General features: G+C 40.1%; 1 protein-coding gene across 5 annotated transcripts in view; it reads right to left on the bottom strand.

Annotated features, from left to right (window-relative positions):
- Positions 1 to 23,335, bottom strand: part of LOC134661157 (kalirin) — a 103,358-nt gene that overhangs the window by 74,023 nt on the left and 6,000 nt on the right. For all 5 annotated transcript variants that reach the window (XR_010097935.1, XM_063517106.1, XM_063517107.1 and 2 more), the window contains exons 3-12: positions 16,694 to 16,886; positions 16,492 to 16,605; positions 16,022 to 16,202; positions 14,786 to 15,116; positions 14,528 to 14,679; positions 13,921 to 14,144; positions 13,286 to 13,366; positions 12,855 to 13,175; positions 12,445 to 12,636; positions 11,575 to 11,744 (exon numbers count right to left, since the gene is read on the bottom strand). Coding sequence is in view for 4 of the 5 variants with exons in the window: in XM_063517106.1 (XP_063373176.1) it covers positions 11,575 to 11,744; positions 12,445 to 12,636; positions 12,855 to 13,175; positions 13,286 to 13,366; positions 13,921 to 14,144; positions 14,528 to 14,679; positions 14,786 to 15,116; positions 16,022 to 16,202; positions 16,492 to 16,605; positions 16,694 to 16,886 (1,959 nt within the window). In the remaining variant the exon portion in view is untranslated. The remainder of the gene's footprint in view (positions 1 to 11,574; positions 11,745 to 12,444; positions 12,637 to 12,854; positions 13,176 to 13,285; positions 13,367 to 13,920; positions 14,145 to 14,527; positions 14,680 to 14,785; positions 15,117 to 16,021; positions 16,203 to 16,491; positions 16,606 to 16,693; positions 16,887 to 23,335) is intronic.

Genomic DNA, 23,335 nt, shown 5'->3' on the forward strand with positions numbered 1-23,335 from the left:
AAAACTGTCGCATTTGATGAACTGGAACTGCTGATGATGATCAGAACAGAACTCTTCAACGACGCATAGTTACATGTTTGGTGATTTCGAATTTCGACTTTGACTTGGACTGGGACCCGGACTCGGATCCAGATCCGGACTCGTACCCGGATCCGGTTCGGACCCGGACCTGGACTCGGATTCGGACTCGGACCTGGACTAGACCCGGACTCGGACCCGGACTCGGACACAGACCCGGACCTTGACCCGGAAAACCACTATGATACCTAAACTAAATAAACCACTATGATTACCTACCATAAAATGTAGGTATAAAGTATGATGAGGCCAAACCCCTCCCGCTCAAACCCCCGTACACCGCACCGCATGCGCCGTTAAGTGGGTTAGGTTAGGTTTGAACTGCTATCCTCACAGAACCGAACAAAAGTGGGTTAGGTTAGGTTAGAACTGCGAGCCTTACAGAAACGAAATGCTTCCTTTTCTACATAGCGCACCATCTACAATAATCTTTCACCGGGCCGCATAGAAGTCGGTTTTTTTTTCTTAAAAATTATTATATATAAAATGAAATTGGTGATACTAATAGACAGCTTTTATTACTAGCCATTTGAATTAAAAAAACTCGTTGCAAATCCGGCCTATTATATTAAGGGAAGATTATAGTTTAAAAATCATTTTTGGTACAAGCTTGTATCGCTGAGGGTACTTTTCTTCCGCAGGCAACTAATACTCATTGAGACAATTCTAACCACCCCAAACACAATTAGGATTGTTCATTTTTAGGGTTCCGTATTTTAAATGTTCTATGTATTTCGAAAACCATTTCGAGATATGTGGGGTTTCCAAATAGTTTTCGACATTTGCTGCGATATAATAATCGACATGTAATTTACGAGAAGACGCATCTCATATTTTCAATAAAATATAAATATTCAATCCAGCCACGAATTACTAAATCATTCAAATATTCTCAGAAAAAAATGGGGTTCTAAAATAAATAACAACCCTAATTAGTTTGCGTTGTTTTATCACAGAGTTCCCATGGCCACCTCTTGCCTGTATCATCAGATCGACTCCATGTCAACATACCCAATATTGCAAATTTTCAGCTCAATATGAAATCGGGAAGTCGGTCAAATTCAGCTTCCAAGATCTGACCCACAGACCCACACTAACCAAATAACATACATACTTACGGTATAATAAGTTAAATAAAAGCTTATAAAAAGATCTACTTTCTCGCTAGGCTATCAGAACAGTAAAACTTGTAAATATGTAGATTGAATATGATTGCGCCGCATCGTGATCGGCTAATTAATGTAACGTGTACATGAAGCGCCGATGGAAATGCGAACATTCCATAATACGCGTCGTTTTCTACTGTCGCCGGAGCGAGGCTCATTCCTTGCGCGTCAGCGCCCACTCGGAACAGAACGTTTTCAACGATCCACTCTCGCACAATAACTAATACATACAAGACGCTTACCAAAAATTTCAATCAGCTCAAGATGATTATCTCAATTTTCAATGTTATATTTTTTAATTTTCTTTTAAATAATGAATAACCTCTTTATACTATTTCTTTTTACTTAATAAATAGTGGAGTTGATATGTTTTAAAATTATATACTATATATTCGATGTAACTAAACAATTTTTATAGTTATATAACTTCGTTATTTCTCGCCAAAGAAGGTACGGCCATTATTATTCGGTAATAATTATAAGACACAACGCACGCGATAGAGAGTAAGTGCGGTTTAAACTAAACAGTTAACTTTATTACCGACACATAAAATTCTGCTCACGGCTCCAACAGAAACCCTTAAACGCAATAGCCTAGCTGTTCAACAATTAGGGCTCAGTGGTAGTTTTATTGGTAGTTAAAGCTCACCCATCGCCGGCAATTTTATATCCGATTTTATGGATATGGGCAGCCCAGAAGCTTTAAAAATTTCACCAGTGGCGCTTTGTATAGATATAGATGTTATTGGCTTATTTCTTTTTCTTTTCTGTATTAACAGCGCAGTGACCATAGCAGAGCGCGTGAAAATCGTGTTTAAATAACACATTACTAGTAACAATTGTGAATATTAACAGTAAGATAAAATGAGAAATTCCCATCCTCATGCTACTATTGCAGTTCAATATTTATTAAGCAGACTAAATTGTTATCATAACAGACGTCAATTTACAAAGGGCAAATTGTTAATATAGGTACCTACGCGTACCCATTGTATTCAACCTGGACTACCATCCCTGTCGTTTTTATAAAGACATTCGGTATGTAGGTAGTTTAGCATTCCAGATGCATTGTCCGTTACGTCAATGCCGCGCAAGGGCATCAGATATTAATTAAAAATGGCACGGTGCCAAATTCATTACAAATAAAGATGCTTGTAGCTTGAAATAAAATAGGTAATGAATAAGGAATAATCAATACGCGTACTATTAAACTAAGTGCAAATTTTGTTTTAACAGTATAGCATTTGCCGATAGTCTGTTTATATATTTTAGACACCAGTAGGTCGCCTTTTTGTTATTTGTCACCATGCCTGTCACGTTCTAACAAGTATGTTGTAAGTGCGAAAGTGACAGGCATAGTGACAAGTGATAAAAATCCTACCATGCTAAAGCCGCAGGGGCTCGTTTCTCAAAAGCTTGTAACTTGTATACAAGCGGATATCAATTTTTGACGGCTTTTGTTAGAAAGGGCCCCTTGTATTACAAGTTACAAGATTTTGAGAAACCCCAGGCCCCAGGAATATTCCGATATGTATAACAAAAGGTTTTTACATTTGTGTTCACAAAATTGTACGTTCCAGTAGCATACCTACTAAAGACGAGTTCCTGTTTAAATAAGATATTGATGCTCTATCTGATTAAGTAGACGACCAAAGCAATTTTAAGAGCCATCAATGAAGGCGAATCGCGCTTGCGATTAGTGAAAAAGGTGTATTTGCTAAATACTCAGATAACATAAATTATAAAAAGTACTATGCCCATCTCATTCAGAAAATATAAAACTTTTTCTACAAGACGATCTTCCTCGCAAAGTGTACTAATGGTCCAGCATTGATTTTTGACCGTAGTCATGATAGTGCCGCCCTCGAGAAACTACAACTCGATATATTTTATAATATAATTTAGAAATTATTTACTCATGTTACTCTAGTATAATAAACTGCTATTATATTGCACACTAGTACTGTATACCACAATTAACAAGCGCCTTTTGCTGGTCGGGGGAGCTAGGATTAAATCGGACATGCACAGAATAGAAGTCATAACTTTAACTAGAAATCTGGCATCTCACCCGGTCACGAACAAGTCCCGGTTAACTTTTCCAAAAGCATGTTAGAAGGACCTTATGCCTTTCGGACAAGGTAGTTTAATTAGTGTCGGAGACGAGACTGATAGTTATCGTTATATACACGTGAGTGTGCGAAGAGAACGGTATTCGTTGACATTAGGCACGACGCTCGCTGCTCACGTACAACGCGTGGAAGCGTTGCGAGCTCAGATGAGCTGTCCACTTTCTACGAAACAACGAATGCATTATTTACATGACACCCTATCTTCCTTAATGAAAACCTAAAAGACATGTACACGACATTTCGTCTGAAGTTGGTACATAGGAGCAGACAGAAGCATAAGTTGTAGCAAGCAACATATTGCCAGACAGTTTTAGTAAGACAGTTATGTCATGAAAATATATCAACACTTGTACAAAGTACTCAAAAATATATAATTAAGTGTCAAGAACAATCTGGTCGCCTTGGCGTTGGGTGCTTTAATCTAATACCTTTAAACGAGCAATTCTTGTTTACTTATTTATATATATATATATATATATATATATATATTTCGGGGATCTCGGAAACGGCTCTAACGATTTTGATTAAATTTGGTATATAGGGGTTTTCGGGGGCGAAAAATCGATCTAGCTAGGTCTTATCTCTGGGAAAACGCGCATTTCCGAGTTATTATATATTTTCCGAGCGAAGCTCGGTCACCCAGATATTTTAATTGAATTAAAGTAGTGTCAACTGTCAATGTATTTGTGTCATTATTTCTAAAAGCTGAATGTGAATAACGCCAAGCGCGCACTACGATTTTGGTCGTGCGATAATTTTGTCGCAGAAATGCAACTTACTCGTATGTATTTATGTCAGTGCGCGAATATACGACAAACAATATAAAAATCGTAGTGCGCGCTTGACCGATACTTGACCGATCTTATTATACCGATATCCAAAATTAGGAAGTGTAAACTGACATAAGATTTTTTTAATTATATGGGCACATTTTCGACTGTTTTTCATACATATTAACCTTCGCATTTGCAGGCGCACAACATGACAACATACAATAAAATAATTAGAAGGGCCGTAATAATACAGCATCAGTTTATATATACCGATAAAATGAAAATATTGGATCCCCGATTTCCCCAGCAATGACAATAGACATTATTAAGCTTGCTTTCTCCACGCTAAGAACCGGTAAATACGATAATTACGAACGAGACAATAGTTCCGCATTGGTAATCATCAATGAAATAAAGCATGCTCTGCATTTACGTGTAGCCTTACGCGGCAGTACAGTATCTATAAGGTGAATTCCAATAAAATCCTCTTTTTTTCACTAGGGTAAATATCGTCCACCTAAGTGTTTTCTGACTATATATCAATTAATGGGTGTTCAGTACTCTAGGATATAAAGTCCACGTCCAGGATAACTTGATAGGGACGGGACAAAGGGCAAATACTTATTTGTACAATGTGCACGAAAATTGGTTTGTTAATTCGTAAATATTAGCCTGATCATCACATAAAAAATGGTGAGTGGAACACTCGGTTGGAACGAAGTTAAGAAAGGCTGGTCACATGTTCATGCTTATTGTTGTATTATGTTATCAATGTTGACGAACTTTTACCAACAAGATTAGCTATATCAGCCACTTGCGAGCACACCAGCGACAGCAACGGAGTTGACAGCAGTCGCCGTGGAGTTATTACATGGGTACATGTTATGTTCTGTTCTGTTATGTTATGTTCATGTGCTTCGTGTCCGTGTCCGTGTCCGTCATTCTCATTATCCTTCTGCCTCACTCGTATGGCTTGTGACGTCAACCGTCCGATAAGGAACTTCGTTCCAATAAAAAAAATCATAACGGACAAACAAACCTTAAGTAGAAAAAGAAATGCTAGTCTGTGCGAAAGAGAATAGTCGTGGAATTGGGGCCCAATATATTCTACGACTCTTCTCTTTCCGAACAGAGTCTATAAATGTAGAAACTATATTTCTTTGCAAAATAAGGCTAGTGCCTAGGCTTCCCTTTAGTCCATGCTATATGTATGTAGAATGTAACGAACAAGGGAATAAACTGTCTCAAGTGCATATCAATCGAGTTGGTCAAGAGGATACTTATGATTGTAACAACCCGAGTGGGGGCGAGAACGGAACCTGGGCTCTGGTCGCGTCCTCCGTCGCCGGGGCACGACGGAAGCGGCGATTGTGAGACAATTTAAATCGTTCGCCGGACCCATCAGCCATTGTTGGCAGCTTCCCGACCTCAATACACAATATGGTAGATAACCATATACATTTATTTAAATATAAAAATCAAAGTTGTAAAGCCGGCTGAAATTTCTGTCTGTGGCATCATATTTCCGAAAAAGATGATTATGATTTAGGTATACATATATTTTTTTGGTGCATAGAAGAGTGTTCTAAATGTTCTTTTCCAAAATCTACTTATACCTACTCAAGCTATGAACATTTTATTACTTATTTATTTATTTCCTAGTTTCTGCTTTCCCATATATTCTTTTTATTTCTACATATTTGGTTATATAATACCAAGGCACTTTTACTAAGCAATTAATTTATATTAAATTTACTTCCTTTCTTCAAAACAGGGCTCAATTCTCCACGCAAAACAATTGAGCATTGATGTATGATCGGCGTCGCAGCGCTTTCGCGTATAAAAACAACTTAAGAGCAGAAAAACAGCGTCTCGGCTTTAGTTTCACATGAAAATACAATACCGTTTACTGTATGTATTTACATATTTTGAATTGAACCAAGCCGAAAAAATATAGCATCGGAATATTCGGAATTCTTTCTGGGTACAGTACAGCAACATACCAGGAAAGTATTGACGTCATGTTGCAAGTGGACAACGTGCGGACAGGATGAATGTAAGAACAAAACCTAAACTACCCTTTAGTAACACCTGTCTTTAAATTACGCGATTACACCGCTAATGCTGACTAAGGATAGAAATTATCAATAACTAGAGACCGGCCCCGGCTTCGCACGGGTTAACAATTTATACATAAACCTTCCTCTTGAATCAGTCTATTTAATAAAACCGCATCAAAATCCGTTGCGTAGTTTTAAAGATCTAAGCATACATAGGGACAGACAGACAGCGGGAAGAGACTTTGTTTTATACTATGTAGTGATATTAAAATATTTAAAATGTATTTTAACTGACTCCTAAAAGCGTATTGTATAACACTTATTACCTCGAAAGTCACCAGCACAAACATTTATACATTATTCGAGTTATTCTCAATAATATAAAGCGAAAATATGTATAAATTGTGTTATGTTATGCCACAATTCGATTATTTGATTTTAAAATAAATACCTATTACAAGTAAACATGGTAATAATGTGCCGTAATAATAATGTGCGTTAAAAATATAAATGTAGTAGCAAAAATTAATAGCATATTTCTAATAATCGCAATATTTAAAAACGATCGCGCATAAATATAGTTTCCGAAGTCGTAAAACTTTTATGATATTGATGTAACGGAACATAGGATCGTAAAATAATATAAATCCACCTTGTTCTACGAGTAAATGTACACAAGTTATGTCATACCCTGCTAATAAAAAATATACCGTGCAATGTTGTTATTAATAATCATTATATCGCTGAAATATAAAGCACATTTGTGAATGTAATAGTAGAGACATCAGCAACGCACTAGAAACTACATGTAAAACCCCACGAAAAAATCTAAGGTATAATATTGTAAATCTTAACTTGATTTGATCGAATTAGGTTTGGCGCCAAATGACGAATAATAAGTTGGCCACTGGGACCGGTTCGCGTTCGCGGAATGCGCGTCTTTCCGCGGTGTTTGCCGCGCGCGGACTGGGAACGACTCGGGAGGCAAGCACGCGACGCTCGGACCTACTCAACCGATACACTATCTTACGCGTGCAAGGAAAACTATATCAAAATGTGAAGAAATAGTTTAGAGTGTTTTAACGATTTTGTAAAGTCACATTTGCGGTAGATAATAATAAATAAACAGTAGGCAATATTTACATAATTGTATAATATGTTTATTTAATGGAAACAAGCCATTGGATGACAAATTAAAACACCGGCAGCAGACATAGACAGAAGTTGTAGCATTTTCGTGGCAGTGTAGTTGCGAGTTAGGAATAGTCAATTGCAGTTGAAATGATTTCCTAAAGTTGATAACACTACGAGTATTTATTTATACGTAATATGGATTTTAACTGAACATCCACCCAAAAGAACAATTACGCTCAATTCTTTGTCAGTCGGGTAACGGTTTATAATAGAACAGACTAGCTTCTGTCCGCGACTATGACTCAGTCAGATGACTGCTTGGGATGATGATGATAGATACAAACCTCCCTTATCATATGTGTATTCTCGGGCCGAGTCGGGCCTCAAACTACCTATCTCCATACCAAATTTCATCTAAATCGGTTCAGCAGTTTAAGCGTGAATAGGTAACAGACAGACAAGAGTTATTTTCGCATTATCATGTAATAGTAGGGAGGGATAGAACGTAAGAATATTGTACTTAAACACTAGAGCATATATAATAATATATGTAAGTAGTATGTGCAAAACAAACTTTCTGACCATACACAAACAAGACGATGCTCCCGCCCGCAGGAGCTCACTTGCTCACCGCAGGACTTCTTTTCCTGTTACGGAGAACAAGTTCAAACGGGTTAATTACAGGACGCTTATAGATCGAGGATCGATTTATAACAAGGCGTTGTTTCATATAAATGGAACTCTAGTACAAAAATAATCTAGCGGATCTAGCCCATAGGGACTGTTAATAAAAAGAAGGGCTTAGTAGTCAAGTCGAGTTTAAGGGCGAGGCGAATTCGCGTAACAAAGTCGGCTGCGATAAATGTAATATTTTTGGCTTATTTAGAGGCTCCGTGGTGAAGGTGGAGTAGAGGACTACAGTGTATTCACACTACTATTCAACTATTCAGTTGCAGGAATACCGAGCAAAGTTGACTGTCAATATCAAAACTGCTTTACTAACTCGTACTTTTAAAGTGGTTTACTGAGATTTTGGGTGTTTAACATTAAATATTTGGAAGACGGAGCTTTGCTCGGAAAACATATAAAAACTCAAAAATGTGCGTTTTCACAGAGATAAACCTATCTAGATCGTTTTTTCTCCCCCCTAAACCCCCATATAGCAAATTTCATCGAAAACGTTAGAGCCGTTTCCGAGATCCCCGATGTATATATATATATATATATATATATATATATATATATATATATATATATATATATATATATATATAATTAAATAAATATAGAATTGTTCGTTTAAAGGTATAAGATAGTTGTTATTTTTTAACTATTGCATCTTAATATTTATAAAGTTAAAAAGATTTCAAATAAATAAGTATACACATAAATGTCGCTAATTTAACTTGGCCGCCCGGCTCGCGGTCCGCGTCCGACCAGCGCGAGGGCAAGTTTTTCTCGCGTTGAGCAAGAGACTGCGACAGCGAGTACGCGGCGGATACCTGACGAGTTCCCCGACCTTTTAAGGAATCGTTTTTATATTAATTGAGGCTTAGACGAAACTGCAATACTCAAGGAAAAATGCACACTCATGAGTCACAAGGACCGGGACGGTTTATTTTATTTCAATAAGTCACTACTACGTTTACAATCATGATGAAAACAGCAAACCGTGATGCATTTCTTTATTATTTGCCTCTTATACAAATGAAAGGGATTAATGTAAAGGAGGTCTCGTACTTTAAGTAACAAATATGTTAATTCTCTCTCCCCCGTTCTAATTAGCTAAGGGTCGTAAAAGATACATTATTAGGTGTAATAAAATAACACATACAAATACAAACGTACATTTTATAATATTGTAATATAAAAAATTGAATATAAGATAAATGCTGTATGGCTCCAGCCTGGCCACGCAAAAATCCATCTATACAGATACGCGAAGCGAACATTCGTTGAATGGGTTCAAGGCTTAGTCAAAGCGACGGGCGCTACTTTACCTCCCACAACATCATAATATGTACATATATTCTCTTTGAAAACTAAAAGTTGTATGCCAGCCACCCGATCTGCAATACCCTTTTCACATACACGAAACGAACATTGAATAGAATTCCGTTACCGGCAACTGACTTCTTTTGTAACATTAATACAAGTTGTAGGTATGCAGTATAAAAGCTGACAACAGAACTAAATAGGACACTCGAATGTAAGACAACTTATCAGCAGTCCCCGCTTTCCTACGCGAGATTGTTAGCACAATACGCGCAACGTTGCGGAGAAGTGATCTATTGTGATAGTTTTCTGCGGAAAATCGCACTGTCCATGCACTACCCCGTCTACAGTATCTCCGAGAAAGTAGGACACGCGGCAATAGCACGACGGCACTAACTCTGTTGCATCTCGCTCGAAACTACTGCATTAAATACTTTGCAGACATGGAAATGAAGTTTTATAACAGAGGAATGTATTTAACAGCGACTAATCATGCACACTAAACGCATTGAAAACCAGCTCATCTAAATTACAAATTATGACACGGAATGCATGTTTATTACCAACGAATTACTAAGCTTTTTGCCAGAGGTAATTCACGATAAGTCTGTATGGGCATCTTAAATAGGTTTCGAATAATTGCGAAGTGGGGTCCGCCCGTTACGGCGAGAACAGAATGAGATCGGGAAACATAGTTATTTTCCCACTGCCGCTGCGAAACAAAAGGTGCACGAATGGGCGCGGGAGGGTGGCGCTGGCTGCAGACAATAACTCTGCGGTTCATTAAAAACGTACAATTTCAACGGACTGGATCTCTTTTTCCGTATCGTTTGTATTATTTATATAGAAAAATGAGAAATAAAGCCTGAAGTTCATTTAAACATCGATGACAGGGCGCATTATTCAACCTTCCCTGTTCTAAGTGAACCACGTGTATAAAAGGGGTGTATAGTTCCATCGTTCGGCATTTTACGAGGCTGCTTGGTCGATCGGATAATGATGAGGCACTAATTACGATCAGATTCTTTCTATAGATATGTATGCACTTGACTATACAATGCTTTGCTTGTCCTGCGTCCTTTACTCCAAATGAAGGAGTTATTAATACTCGTAGTAGAAAAGATATAAATTTTAATGGCGTTGGAGTCCGTCTAAGCTATCTTTGCACCGACTTGAACAGAACAGTGTGGTGTCATAAGTAATTTGTATGTTTGTCATGTTGTTATTTCTTTATTTTTAATCAATTTATCATTTTATGTAATAAAATATAACTATTCCCTTTATTTACTTGAATTCTTAGGCTAGGTGATTTATAATATGAATATAAAAGTAAAATATGTATAAAAACATTTACAAAACAAAATGAAAATACATATAAACACATTATAAAAAACCTAACCTAGGGTGCCGCCGGCAGCGGGGCAAGGCCCAAGCTATACTTATTATTATTATTTCGCTTAAATTTTATTTATTTCTTCGCAAGTGTGATGAAAAACATTGTTTATAACTTTGGGGGTAAGAATATTGTAAACGCGAATCTTTAATTCACTCCAGCCTGCGGCGGTCGTTATTCCGTTATGTCGTTCTTATTTTGTTTTTAAACGGTTCTTTTTTTAAAGGAAGGTAAAACCCTACAAATTTATCTTAGACTGTTTTTTAACATAGCAAGAAAGCTTATATTTATTAATGAGATATTTAAAACTTTGTGTACTATATAAGGAACAACGCGCCTGTAGAATTTGAACAGATATAAAATGCCACGCATACTACGTCGGGGGAAGCAGCCATTCACATTTAAATATAATGAGCCCTTGAGTCCCACGGAGGCAATATCACGTCCGAAATGTCAAACATAATAGAAATCCTCAAGGTCCATTTTTGGCTGGCATAATTACACCCTTGGGACTCCAGAGTTTAATTGATTGTTACCTGAGATCCTGTAGCAAAGCCTCGTCCTGTGCGATGGTGGCGGCCCTGTGCTGCGTGCATGGCTCGAGTGTGCGCCGCGCCACCTTAGTGTAAGGCCTGAGTGGACGCTAGAGTTGGGCGTGCAGCGGGGCGGGGCGTGCGGCGTGCATGTTAAACAAATGCAAACGTATAGGAGCGGCCTTAGTGCACGCTGCTCAAATTACTCGTGAGCCCGACGCCACGCTGCACGCCCCGCCGAACGCTCCGCTCCGAGCATTCACTCAGGCCTTAGTGTTAGGGCTAGGGCGCGCACATGCTGCAATGTTACCTGAGATCCTGCAGCAACGCCTCGCCTTGCGCAATGGTGGCGGCGCAGGCGTCGAGGCTGGCAGCGCGGTGCTGCGCGCACTGCTCGAGCGCACGCCGCGCCGCCTCAGGGCTATCGTCCGCCGCGCACATGCCGCCCCCGCTGCGGACCGTCTCCAGCCACTGGACGAGCTGCATTAACAAATAAGCGTTTAACTTAGAAATAAAACAACGTACCATCAGTGCAGGATTAAGTCAAGCTCAATGCTTTAAGTTTTTTTACCATGGTACCCCCTATCTCCGGGGCTATCGGCGGGCTCTCAGCGCCGGTGTCGTTTCGGTGGTAATTTATTAATTAATTGCTTATCCGGTTACATTTACATTTTGAACACTTAGGGCCAGTTGCACCAACCACATTTAGCGCGCTGATCAACGTCACTCAGCAGTGAACTATGGAACTTCCCATACAATAAAAATTAAGCAAGCTTTAAGACGGTTTGGTGCAACCGACCCTTAGCCCGCTTAGCAATTTATTCTGCTGACTGTACCATAATTCACGATACATCGTACAACATATTGTAGAGAAATAAGATCCAACAAAGACTAATAAGTGATGATGTTAGGCGACTTAAGGAAATTCTGTGTTTAATGTTCTTGTTCATGTACTTTAATACTGGACCACTTTTAAATAACTAAGATCCGACCCACGAATTCCAAATAGACACATGACTGGAATGACATGTGGGCAGCTTACATCACGGACTCCCAGCCCCCAGCTTACGCGCCACGCACACAGCGTGCTGTGTACACCCAGGCGCAAAATTGTATAGCCACTTTATGAATGAATTCGTTCCTAGTGTGTTCATGCATGTGCAGCTCAGTGTATACATACCTCCTTCTCGTGGGTGTAGAGCAGCACGGCGAGGTCGAGCCGGCGGCGGCGGCGGTCGACGCGCGCCGCGAACGCGGCCACGTGCGCCTCCAGCTCGCGCGCCACGCCCAGCACCTCCTCGGGGTCGCACTCGCCCGACCGCGCCAGCTCCTCGGCCGCTGCCAGAAGCTTGTCTGCGTTTGTATACGTGTTCTGCACGTACAGATTACATGTTAATACTGCTTTAGTTTGGCTCCTTACAGCACAGTAACTAATGAATAAATCAAAGTGCAAATATAAGTGACCGATTGAAGATTGATAAAGTTCGTTAGTCCAGATTGATAGTCAATTGAGTTTATCATGTCCGATGTTATAATGGTATTACTAATCAGCTTAAGTTAATAATAAAATTAAAACCATTGATTACTTACTTGTGCAACATTTTCGAAATGTTCGTGAGATTTTTGATATACCCTAGCTTTGTGGAGGTTCCTTCCAATACCCGTGTTCTTCTGTAAGAATACTTCGCCATGGTTCGCTAGCCAATCTAATACTTGTCGGCAGTCTTCCTTGTACAGCAAGAGAGCTAATCTCTGGTGGAGCTTGAGCCTGGCCTGGTGGTATCTCGCTTCGAGGGCTCTGTGGTGGCCCAGGATTTGGTGTATGACTGCTAGGACGTGGTTGGCGCCGGAACTGTAGTCGGCGGCCGGGTCGCCGCTACTACTTCCCGCAGTGCTCACAGTACCGTCGCTCTGTGTTCAACACAAGTTAATTTAATGACTAGAAAACATTTATTATTAACAGAAGGCAAAAGAATGGATTAATTTATTTATGTATAGCATAATAAAAAGTATATGTTTACCATATCAGCGGGATCTGTTTGATGGCACACTTGAACTAAGTGATCCAACTGATAGAGTAGTTTCTTGCTTGTTGAATGGACCTGTAGAAAAGAAACATAATATTAATTTGTAATTTATTCCTATCATTAATTTGCTGGCATTGACGTAATATATATTACATGATACATCATATTCAAATAATGTATATTTTTGAGCTAGTCGCTGGAGCTAATCAATGTATAGTCAAATACAACAATAATACAGGGTGTTTGGCACATAGCTTGCCAAATTAAAACGGCAGATAGGTTGAGGCCTAGAAAAAAAATACCCATGGTTTTTTCACTACTGCGCACGCAGCAATTCGAAATTGACGAAAAACTGCCGTAGAGCTGGAAAAAAATACTTGCGCAATTTTTTTTTCTACGCATGAGAAGATAGCAAATTATACAACCTATCTGCCAATTTAATTATAGTGTAATGAAAACAAAGTTAGAAATAAGCCTCCCTAATATGTGCTTCCGGCTTTCTGCATTTATCGCACTAATGCGATTAGCGCGCCGCCCCAGTGTCAGCGAGAGGACGCTAGGCTCACACAATATGAAGACTCCCTTAAACGGCAGCTCTAATAAAGATTGACTACTAATGGACTGATTACCTCAGTATAAGCCTGGCACATGTGCTCATACAGCTGCCTATGCCGCTGGGCGTGTTGCTCCAGCGCGCGCGGGTCGGCGCAGGGCGCGCCGCCCGCCTGCCCCGTGGCCAGCTGCAGCGCCACCGCGCACTGCGCGCCCCACCCGCCAACCGCCGACGCGTACGCTTCCGCCTTGTGGTGGAACACCACCGACAGTGACAGCACTGCTGATCGCTCTTCCAGACCTGTACAAATACCACAATAAACTTGCTTGACTATACAAAGAAACGTGACGGCGACTAAATAGACGTATAATTGGTACAAAATCCGTATTATTCTTAGCTATTTGTGAAGAGTTTTGTAAGTTAAATAGAAATGCAATGTTTGTGATATTAAATTAAAAAAAACATATCTAAGTTTATTGAAGTACATTAATACTGTACGGAAAACATTTGGAAACAGTGGCATCGTAAACTAGTGTGTTAAATGTATATGGGTACACTATCAGTGCAATTAACGTCAGTGAATACCGGACCGTCTTGTTACACTGGCGCTCCTTCCTCCCTAAAACTGGCAACGGGGATGGGATGGTGTTCTTTTTATATCAAGCAGTGAATCTAGATGTTACCAGCTGAAAGTTGTTTATAGGCGCGCTCCAGGCGGTGCGCCAGCCCCGTGATCTGGGCCTCGGCGTAATGGCGCTTGTCCGCGAGCCGCCGCGCTGCCGTCGTGACGCGCGCCACGCTCGGCCGCCCGCCGCCGGTGCAAGCCGCAGCGAATCTAAACAAATCACGATCGATATCAATCACACGCTTTTTCTACTGACTCCATTTATCTAAGGCACTTTTTTATAATTTTATGTAACGATGCGCTCGATTTTAAATACCTGGCATGTTCTTCTTGAAGTCTCTTCGCGGCCGCGCATGACCGACCGATTTCAACATACGTAGCGAGAAAAGCGGTTCTGTGATTTACGATCCATTCGAGCATCTTTTCGCAATCTTGTTCAAATAATCTCAGTTGGAAGCACTGATCGAGCTGCATTTTCTTGTGCTGCCACAGCTTGTGCGCGTGCGCGTGTGCGGAGCGCACGGCGGTGAGCTGCGCGCGCACGGCGCCGGGGGAGCCGCAGTGGAAGGCGGCCGCCTCGCCGCCGCTGCCGCTTGCCTCGGAGCACGCTGCGTCCGCTGCCTCCAGCCGTTGCAGAACCCGTTCGCCTGTTCAATTATACAACCAAATTACCTACTATAGAATACAAAATATTTTAATAAACATGGATTTTCATGGGTTGAGTATTACTCCACATCTCTTTTTCTTGACACCTTCCAGTTTTCATCCCAAAGTACTCCGAAATCCACTCAAAATATCGCAAGAATTAGCACAAGCACTATTTTTTGTATAATTATATGAATGACTTTTGTCCATCCAAACACACAAACAATTATGTTAATATTAGTTTCCATCTTAAAATCCACAATTAATTGTCTTGCACTTTCACAAAGGAAAATCTAGTAAATTATTGTTTTACCGTCATTGCTACCGTCATCCTCGAAAAACCACAGACAGTCAAAACACATGTTTTCGGTGCCATCACGCGACACTGCACTGATAAATACGAAGTCTTACTGAAGTTATAAAATGAAATACAATGACCGACAATGGTACTCGAACTGAAACCCAAGTTATATAAACAACCACGATTTATTCGCCTACTTAATCAACTCGTTTTTGAGGCAATCGACCGTTACAGACAATTGATTACGTAGGTAGACCCTTGTTTGTAGTTCTGCTCTAGTGTTACCAGAACACCAGATAAAAAATCGACTGTTTTTTGAATACAACCTAAAAACAAGCAAGAACATTAAATTTTAATCAATGTAGTGTTTAATGTTTAGCCAATCCAGTAAGAAATAACTGTTCATCAGGAACCATATTCAAAACGAAATCATTTATGTAATACCTATCTCTATCGTAACCAAACATTCAGTCTTCAGTATCCTACTTTTGGAATCAGGCATGGCATGGCATACCTATTCATCATGCAGTCGCATGCGTGATCTTCATATATAAATCCTGTAAAAACATATCATTTGTCCATCTAGTCTGCTAGTAAGTTACTGACCTTGTGCTTCGAGTTCGTCCACAGGAACCTTGGCCAACCGTTTATTAATGTCAGCATGTGCGTCTATGGCCCGGCGAGCGCCCGTGACGTCATCCGCAAAGTCTGCCCTAGCGACATCCTCCTGCAAGTCGTCAAGTCGGTCCAGGAGCTCGCCAGCCTGCCACATCAGCTCTTCTAATGCCTACAATTACAGTTTCGCAAAGTTAAACACGTTACAACTAAATTAGGCTTAAGAGGGTAGTATTTGTACTCGTACTTAGTTTTAACGTGGCAAGGATATAAGACTTTATATGATGTTGAAAATTGGATTTACAGATAAATAATTTACGGTACATGTTGCATTCTTTGCATTAAATTTTCATTTGCGATACCGCTAATTGACTAAGCGAGGCAAAATAGCTGATGCAGATATCCATCTAACCATTCTAACCAATAACATACAACATTCATATGACCAAGTTTACACTTACTAATCTCAGATCTATCCACTGCGCGTGGTCGTATTGAAGTGTACCATCTAAATCAGGTGTTAATTGTGAGCTATCTACGACTTTAGGAAGTGCTTCTAAACTAATAACAGCTGCCTGTAAACAGGAAAAACATATATTAAATACACACTTGAAAAATTTAAGCAATTTTTTTATAAACACTAACTTTTTTATAACACTTTACCTCAAATTTATACTTGTGAGCTCCTATGGTAGTACGTTGTTTTTGCCAAAAATTATCAGGTTTAACTACTAGTGCTTGATGGACGGATGATGAGAAGTGCTCTTGGAGAACTTTTAGAATGGGTTTGATTGCAGCCCACGCGGAACCTCTCATATCAATAAGGATCGTGAACCCATGTGACCGCACTGCATCACTAAAAAATAAAATAGACATACAATAACTTTTTTGTTATATATTTTTTCATACGAAGGTTTATGGTGGACAACTTGCAAGTCAGTATTTGAAAGTTTTCTAATAATTTGTTAGACCAAGTATTGAAAATGTTACAGTATGTTATATATTTGTGATCTACTCACAAAGCCCTTTTGATTTGGTATGTTTCAAAGAAAATAAAAATAAAGTTTGTACTGCCGACTTTATGACGTCAAAGCAAGTACTCCCACCACTTTCGCGCTTGGCATCTCATATATTTGTTTTCAGGGCATTACACTGAATGCATCGATACCATATTCACCCATATCCGAGACGACATGAGCGAAAACTGACCTAATACCTGTGCGGCCGGCCGTCTATGTCAACAAACGACAATATGGCAGACGAATGTTTGAAATGTCACCATATTTAAGAATGAAATATCTGGGAGACCGAGCTTTGCTCGGAAAACAGATAAAAACTCAAAAATGCGCGTTTTCCCAGAGGGAAGAATTAATTTTCGTTAAAGTTTCGTTTTTTCTTCGCAAGTGTGGTGAAAAACATTGCGTGTAACTCCCGGGGTAAGAAAATTGCAAACTCGAGTCTTTAATGCAATCTAGCCTGCGGTTGTCGTGCATCTAAAGACCTCGTTTGCAAAATTTTACTTACCCCCCTCGTTGCACAATGCACTATTTAAAGGCAGTCCAAATTGTGAGAGGAGCTTTGTTATGTCTCTGTCTCCTACTAATTAATTTCTCAAAGAATTTGACTTATTGCAAATAAAGAGTCTCGTAATACGTTTCAACAAGTCCTTGTATAAAGAGAAGTCAGTTATTAAAGCTGTACTACATGATGCAATGAACATTTTCTACAGGAAAGCCTTTAACAATGAAGTATCGAATTACGAGCAAAGCAGTCTCAGAATGCAACAAGCCATTGTTCAACGCCAGTGGCTGAGGATACGACCAATTAGACATAAGTTTTGTTATTGAAAGTACCTACTTCTGTTATAATTTATAAATATCTAAGTCCATTAGTCAGTATATTACTAAAGAGTCGTTGTATTGACTATCCGTGATTGGCCGGTATTGACAGTTTGTCGAGACGGCCAATCACAAACAAGTTGGACGGCTATGACGTCTTTCCGTTACAGTTTTAACCGGGCATTCGTTTCTCGGCAGTCGCAAGTGACCGTAGTGCTTTTGTGAATTGTTTAGTGTGAAGGTGTAAGACAATAAATAGTTGTTATCAAGTGTGTTGTGTCTTTTCACACCCAATCTCATAACCTGAGTAGTAAACCAGTCCATTGGTTTACATATCAGAAGTCGGATCGAAAACAAAGACCCGCAAATTGGTTGGCCGCAAGTTTTGTGCATATACGTGGAAAATAAAACGTAAGTGTTTTTCCTATCATAAAGTGAAATATCAACAAATTAAGAGACGTAGCTGGTACTGTTCCAATATTTTACGCGACTATTCATGTTAAATGTTTTTTTTTACATCCGTTACTAAAGGAACGAATCAAATTCATGCTTTATTTTATTTGGTTGTTTTTGCTCTGCTATACATGGGTAAACTAGAAATTAAATAAAGTAACCAAGAGCCCTCCAGTGTCCAAGGTATCCGTGTGGATTATATCGTAAATACGAAGTATCTACATTCGATATTCTGTGGCGTATTAATACCGACATTTATTGCAATATTAATCGTATCGCGACTGAGATAAGGAATGATTGCGACTGATGTTAATGTATTACCGTGATTTTTCGAAAATCATGATTACTGAGGGCTCACCCGGATAAAGTAATGGTAGTTTGTGACTGATTGATTAATTACCTATTGTCGATCGTATTAGGCAGATAGTCTATTCGAATTGTTGCATGAACAATCATGAATGATGGAAGACTGATTGTCAATCATGATTGATGTAGGATTGATGTTCAATCACGATTGATGAAGGATTGATGGTCAATCATGATTGATGGATGATTGATGGTCAATCATGATTGATGGAAGATTGATGATCAATCATAATTGATGTAAGATTAATGATCAATCATGATTGATGTAAGATTGATGGTCAGTCATGATTGAATGAAGATTGATGGTCAATCATGATTGATGTTGGATTGATCCCCAATCATGATTGATGGAAAATTGATGTACGATTGATGGTCAGTTCAGACTGACAGATTGAGGAACCGGTAATATTGATTGACGGTTTTACGAACAATCAAACATGATTGATGGATCGACAACAGTGGTCGACTAGTTCATAGATGGAAGTGAGGGAACAGTAACATTAACAGCCTTTTCTTTGGGTTTAAATAATAATATATCACTTTGTTTATTGACATGTTTTCTTCAATTATTTCGAGGTCACGAGATCATGGACGATGGAAACAATCGTTTTCAAAGGAAACGCGAAAGACGAGCAACCTCGCGTGAGACGATGACGCCACCGTTACAATTTCGTGACAAGACTCGGAGTCGAAGCCGTAGCAGTGGTCGAGGGCGGAGACGTTCGCGCGAAGGAGGGCGCGACAGTCGCCGTCGCCGTTCGAGGTCAAGGTGTTCAAGAGGAAGGCGATCGCGACTGACAATGACAAGGTCACGATCTCGGTCACACCATTCAAGACGGACAGGTTCGATTTCGCAGCATAGAAGTCCAGGACGCCACGGGACACGCACGCCTACGTCCATGAGAGGCGGATCGCACCGCGCAGATTCTCGGAACGTACCGAGGCGCCAGTCATCGCGCTTACGTACCCCGACTACACCGAGGCGAAATACTTCGTGCCGGCGTTCTCCAACCACAGGAGCTGCGAACTGTGAGTCAATGAATAATATGTTAATGGAAAAGTTTATTGAAGCACTTAAAGGTTTAAAGAATAATAGCGATCGCGATAAGTTTCCTGTTTTAAATAATGTAATTCCTGATTTTGACCCTTTATGTAAGGAACAAACGGTTGATACGTGGCTTCACAAAGTAGACGAATGTGCTCAAATCTATGGGTGGGGTGATAAGCAAGTCATTCATTACGCTCTACCAAAGTTAACAGGGGTAGCGAAGACCTGGTATCAGGGTTTGCCTTCATTACTTTTTACGTGGGAAGAATGGAAGGCAAAGCTGAGGGAGTCATTTCCAACTAGAGACAACTATGCGGATTTGTTAATGGAAATGCTTAATAAAAAAGTACGATATGGGGAGTCTTTGGAAGTTTACTATTACGCAAAAATGAATCTTCTAAATCGCTGCGAGATATCAGGTAAACGCGCGGTAGACTGTATTATAGCAGGAATTGAAGATCGCGGTGTTCGATTAGGTGCTCAGGGAGCCGAGTTTACGGAGCCAGAGCTAGTACTCAAGTTTTTAAAGACTGTTAAAGTAGGTCAAGATAGAAACACGAACGAGCCTCAGCGACTTAGGGATAGAGACAAACGCTCGCAAAATAATACTGTAAGGAATAGCAACAAAAACGAAGCTAATCTACAAAAATCAGGACCAGGGGCCTGCTTTAATTGCAATGAAGTTGGCCATCCGTTTTACCGATGTCCAAAACCTAAAGTTCGTTGCACTAAGTGCAATTATTTGGGGCATAAAGATACTGAGTGTCCGGGAACTAAACAAAGTAATGACGCAAAGCCCAAAGTAGTATTAAAGCTTGACGCTGAGTGTCCCGATGCTGTACAAAGTACCCAACTAAAACCCAAACAAGTTTTGAAACTTGATAGCTCGGGCGGTTCGAGTGCTAAATATAAAATGCCTATTAAAATAAATGACATGTTATCAGAATGTTTCGTTGATTTAGGAAGCGAAGGGACTTTGATACGCATTGGTGACGCTCAGCGGCTGGCATTAAAGTGGACTGTAGGAGAGGTACCAATATTAAAAACTGCGGGTAACATACCATACACCCCGCTTGGAAAAACTTACGTCACAGTTGAGGTTCAGGGTGTGGTAGAGAATAATGTAGAGATAGTGGTGGTAGATGATTATTTTATTGACTATCCTGTATTACTGGGCCACACGTTTACTGAAAGACCATCAGTAAAAATAGTCAAAATGGACTCTGACCTCATTATTCAAAGGAAAAATGAAGACTGCGGCGGGAAGTCGATTAGTACTTACCCCCTTATTTGTAGTGACACCACGCGAGTAAGTAGTGGTGAGTTAAAGGCTATTCCGGTTAACTCTTCTAATGCATTTACGGGTAGTGTGTATGTGAATGGAACCGTTCGTAAAGTAGTTGACCGTGAGCACTACCTATTACCCGGAGAGTACAACTTAACTCAAGGGGCTGGCAAAATCTTGATTCAAAATATCGGCAAGAATGATTTAATTATAGATAAGGGCAGTCTAGTAACCCGTAGTAGGGCATTAGTCGGGAGTTTAGAAATACTGAAGGTAAACATTAACGAACAGTTGGCTTCAGATGAATCACCAATCAGTTGTGGAGATAATTTAACTAAGCAACAAAAAGAAACTTTGAAACTACTACTAGATAAGTACAAGTCATGTTTTTCAACTGGTCTAAAGGATCTGGGTTTTACAACTGAAACTGAAATGGTGATTCAACTTGATGATCCTGATCCCGTAGTATATCGCCCCTATCGTTTATCTTACAACGAACGTCAACTAGTCCAGGATATGATCAAGGAAATGTTAGAAAGTGGTATTATAAGAGAATCTAACAGTCCTTATGCAAGTCCGATCGTTTTAGTGAATAAAAAGTCTGGGGAAAAGAGGTTATGCGTAGACTATCGCGCCTTAAATAGTAAAACGAAGAAAGAACACTACCCCCTCCCTCGAATCGAAGATCAACTTGATTTACTGTCCGGTAGCTCCTTATTTGTTACGCTTGACTTAGCATCTGGCTACTACCAGATTCCGATCGCTGAAGGTTCACGAGATAAAACCGCTTTTGTGACCCCCCAAGGTCAATACGAGTACAATAGGATGCCGTTCGGGCTAGTAAACGCGCCATCTGTTTTCCAGCGTACAATGAATAAAATAATTCAAAACTCACCTGCTTCGTCATATGCCTTGGTGTATATGGACGATATATTAATTCCGGCTAAGTCATTTGAAGAGGGAATGTTACGACTGGAGGAGGTGTTGCGTTTGCTGGCAGAAAGTGGCTTAACGCTTAAAATGAGTAAATGTAATTTTTTCTATGACAAAATTGAATATCTGGGGTACGAAGTTAGTTCAGATGGAGTCAGACCGGGTACTCTCAAAACGGAGGCTATATCTAAATTTCCCGCGCCAACGAATGTGCACGAAGTTAGGAGGTTCTTAGGACTTGCTAGCTTCTTTAGGAGGTTCGTTGCAGGGTTTGCTCTGATAGCTCGCCCATTGACCAGTCTCCTAAAGAAGGAGGCCGTTTGGAAGTGGGGTCAAGAAGAAATTGCATCATTTGATCGGTTAAAACAAATTTTGATAGAAAGGCCGGTCCTAGCACTATACAATCCGGACGTACCAACGCAACTCCACACCGACGCGAGCAAGTATGGAATTGCCGGAATACTATTACAACAAGATGGCTCTGGGGCGTTTAAACCAATTGCGTATTATAGTAGGCAGACTAGTGCCGACGAGCAAAAACTACACTCGTTCGAGCTTGAGACTCTCGCTATTATCGCATCGTTAAATAGGTTTAGACATTATCTGCTCGGTATTCAATTTACCATAGTGACCGACTGCAATGCTTTGCGTACCACGATGAGTAAGCGTGACTTAATACCCCGCATCGCTCGTTGGTGGTTACAATTTTTGGAGTATGATTGCTCAATAGAATATCGTGCTGGCGATAAAATGGCTCACGTAGACGCCCTTAGCAGAGGTTCTATAAGTAACGATCGGGAAACCGAACACGTTTTAGAAGTCCTCACTATCGGCTCGGATGACTGGTTAGCCACTGTACAGCAAACTGACGAAGATATTAAAAATATCGCGGATACATTAAGTGATCCTAAATGCAAAGAAGCCATCGATATTTTCAATAACTACAAACTAGTGAACGGACGCGTATACAGAATTTTAGATGAAAATAATATTCGTTGGGTAGTACCGAAGGGCACCAGGTGGCAGCTATTAAAAGCAAACCACGACGACGTCGGACACTTTGGGTTCGATAAAACTCTAGCGCGATTAAAGGCGACGTATTGGTTCCCAAAAATGAGGCGATTTGTGAAAAAATATGTTGCTGCGTGCCTGGAGTGTGCGCATCACAAGCTCCCAAGTGGTGCCAAACCCGGGGAATTACATCCAATACCCAAAGTTAGTGTGCCGTTTCACACTATACACGCGGACCATCTAGGTCCTTTTATACGTACGAAACGCGGCAATACTTACATTCTGGTCATCGTTGATGCGTTCACTAAATTTGTGAATCTCACTGCTGTGCGTAACACAAAATCAGCTACTAGTATACGGGTATTTAGGGA

The sequence above is a fragment of the Cydia amplana genome, chromosome Z, assembly GCF_948474715.1.
Source record: "Cydia amplana chromosome Z, ilCydAmpl1.1, whole genome shotgun sequence".
Taxonomy (NCBI): Eukaryota; Metazoa; Arthropoda; class Insecta; order Lepidoptera; family Tortricidae; genus Cydia; species Cydia amplana.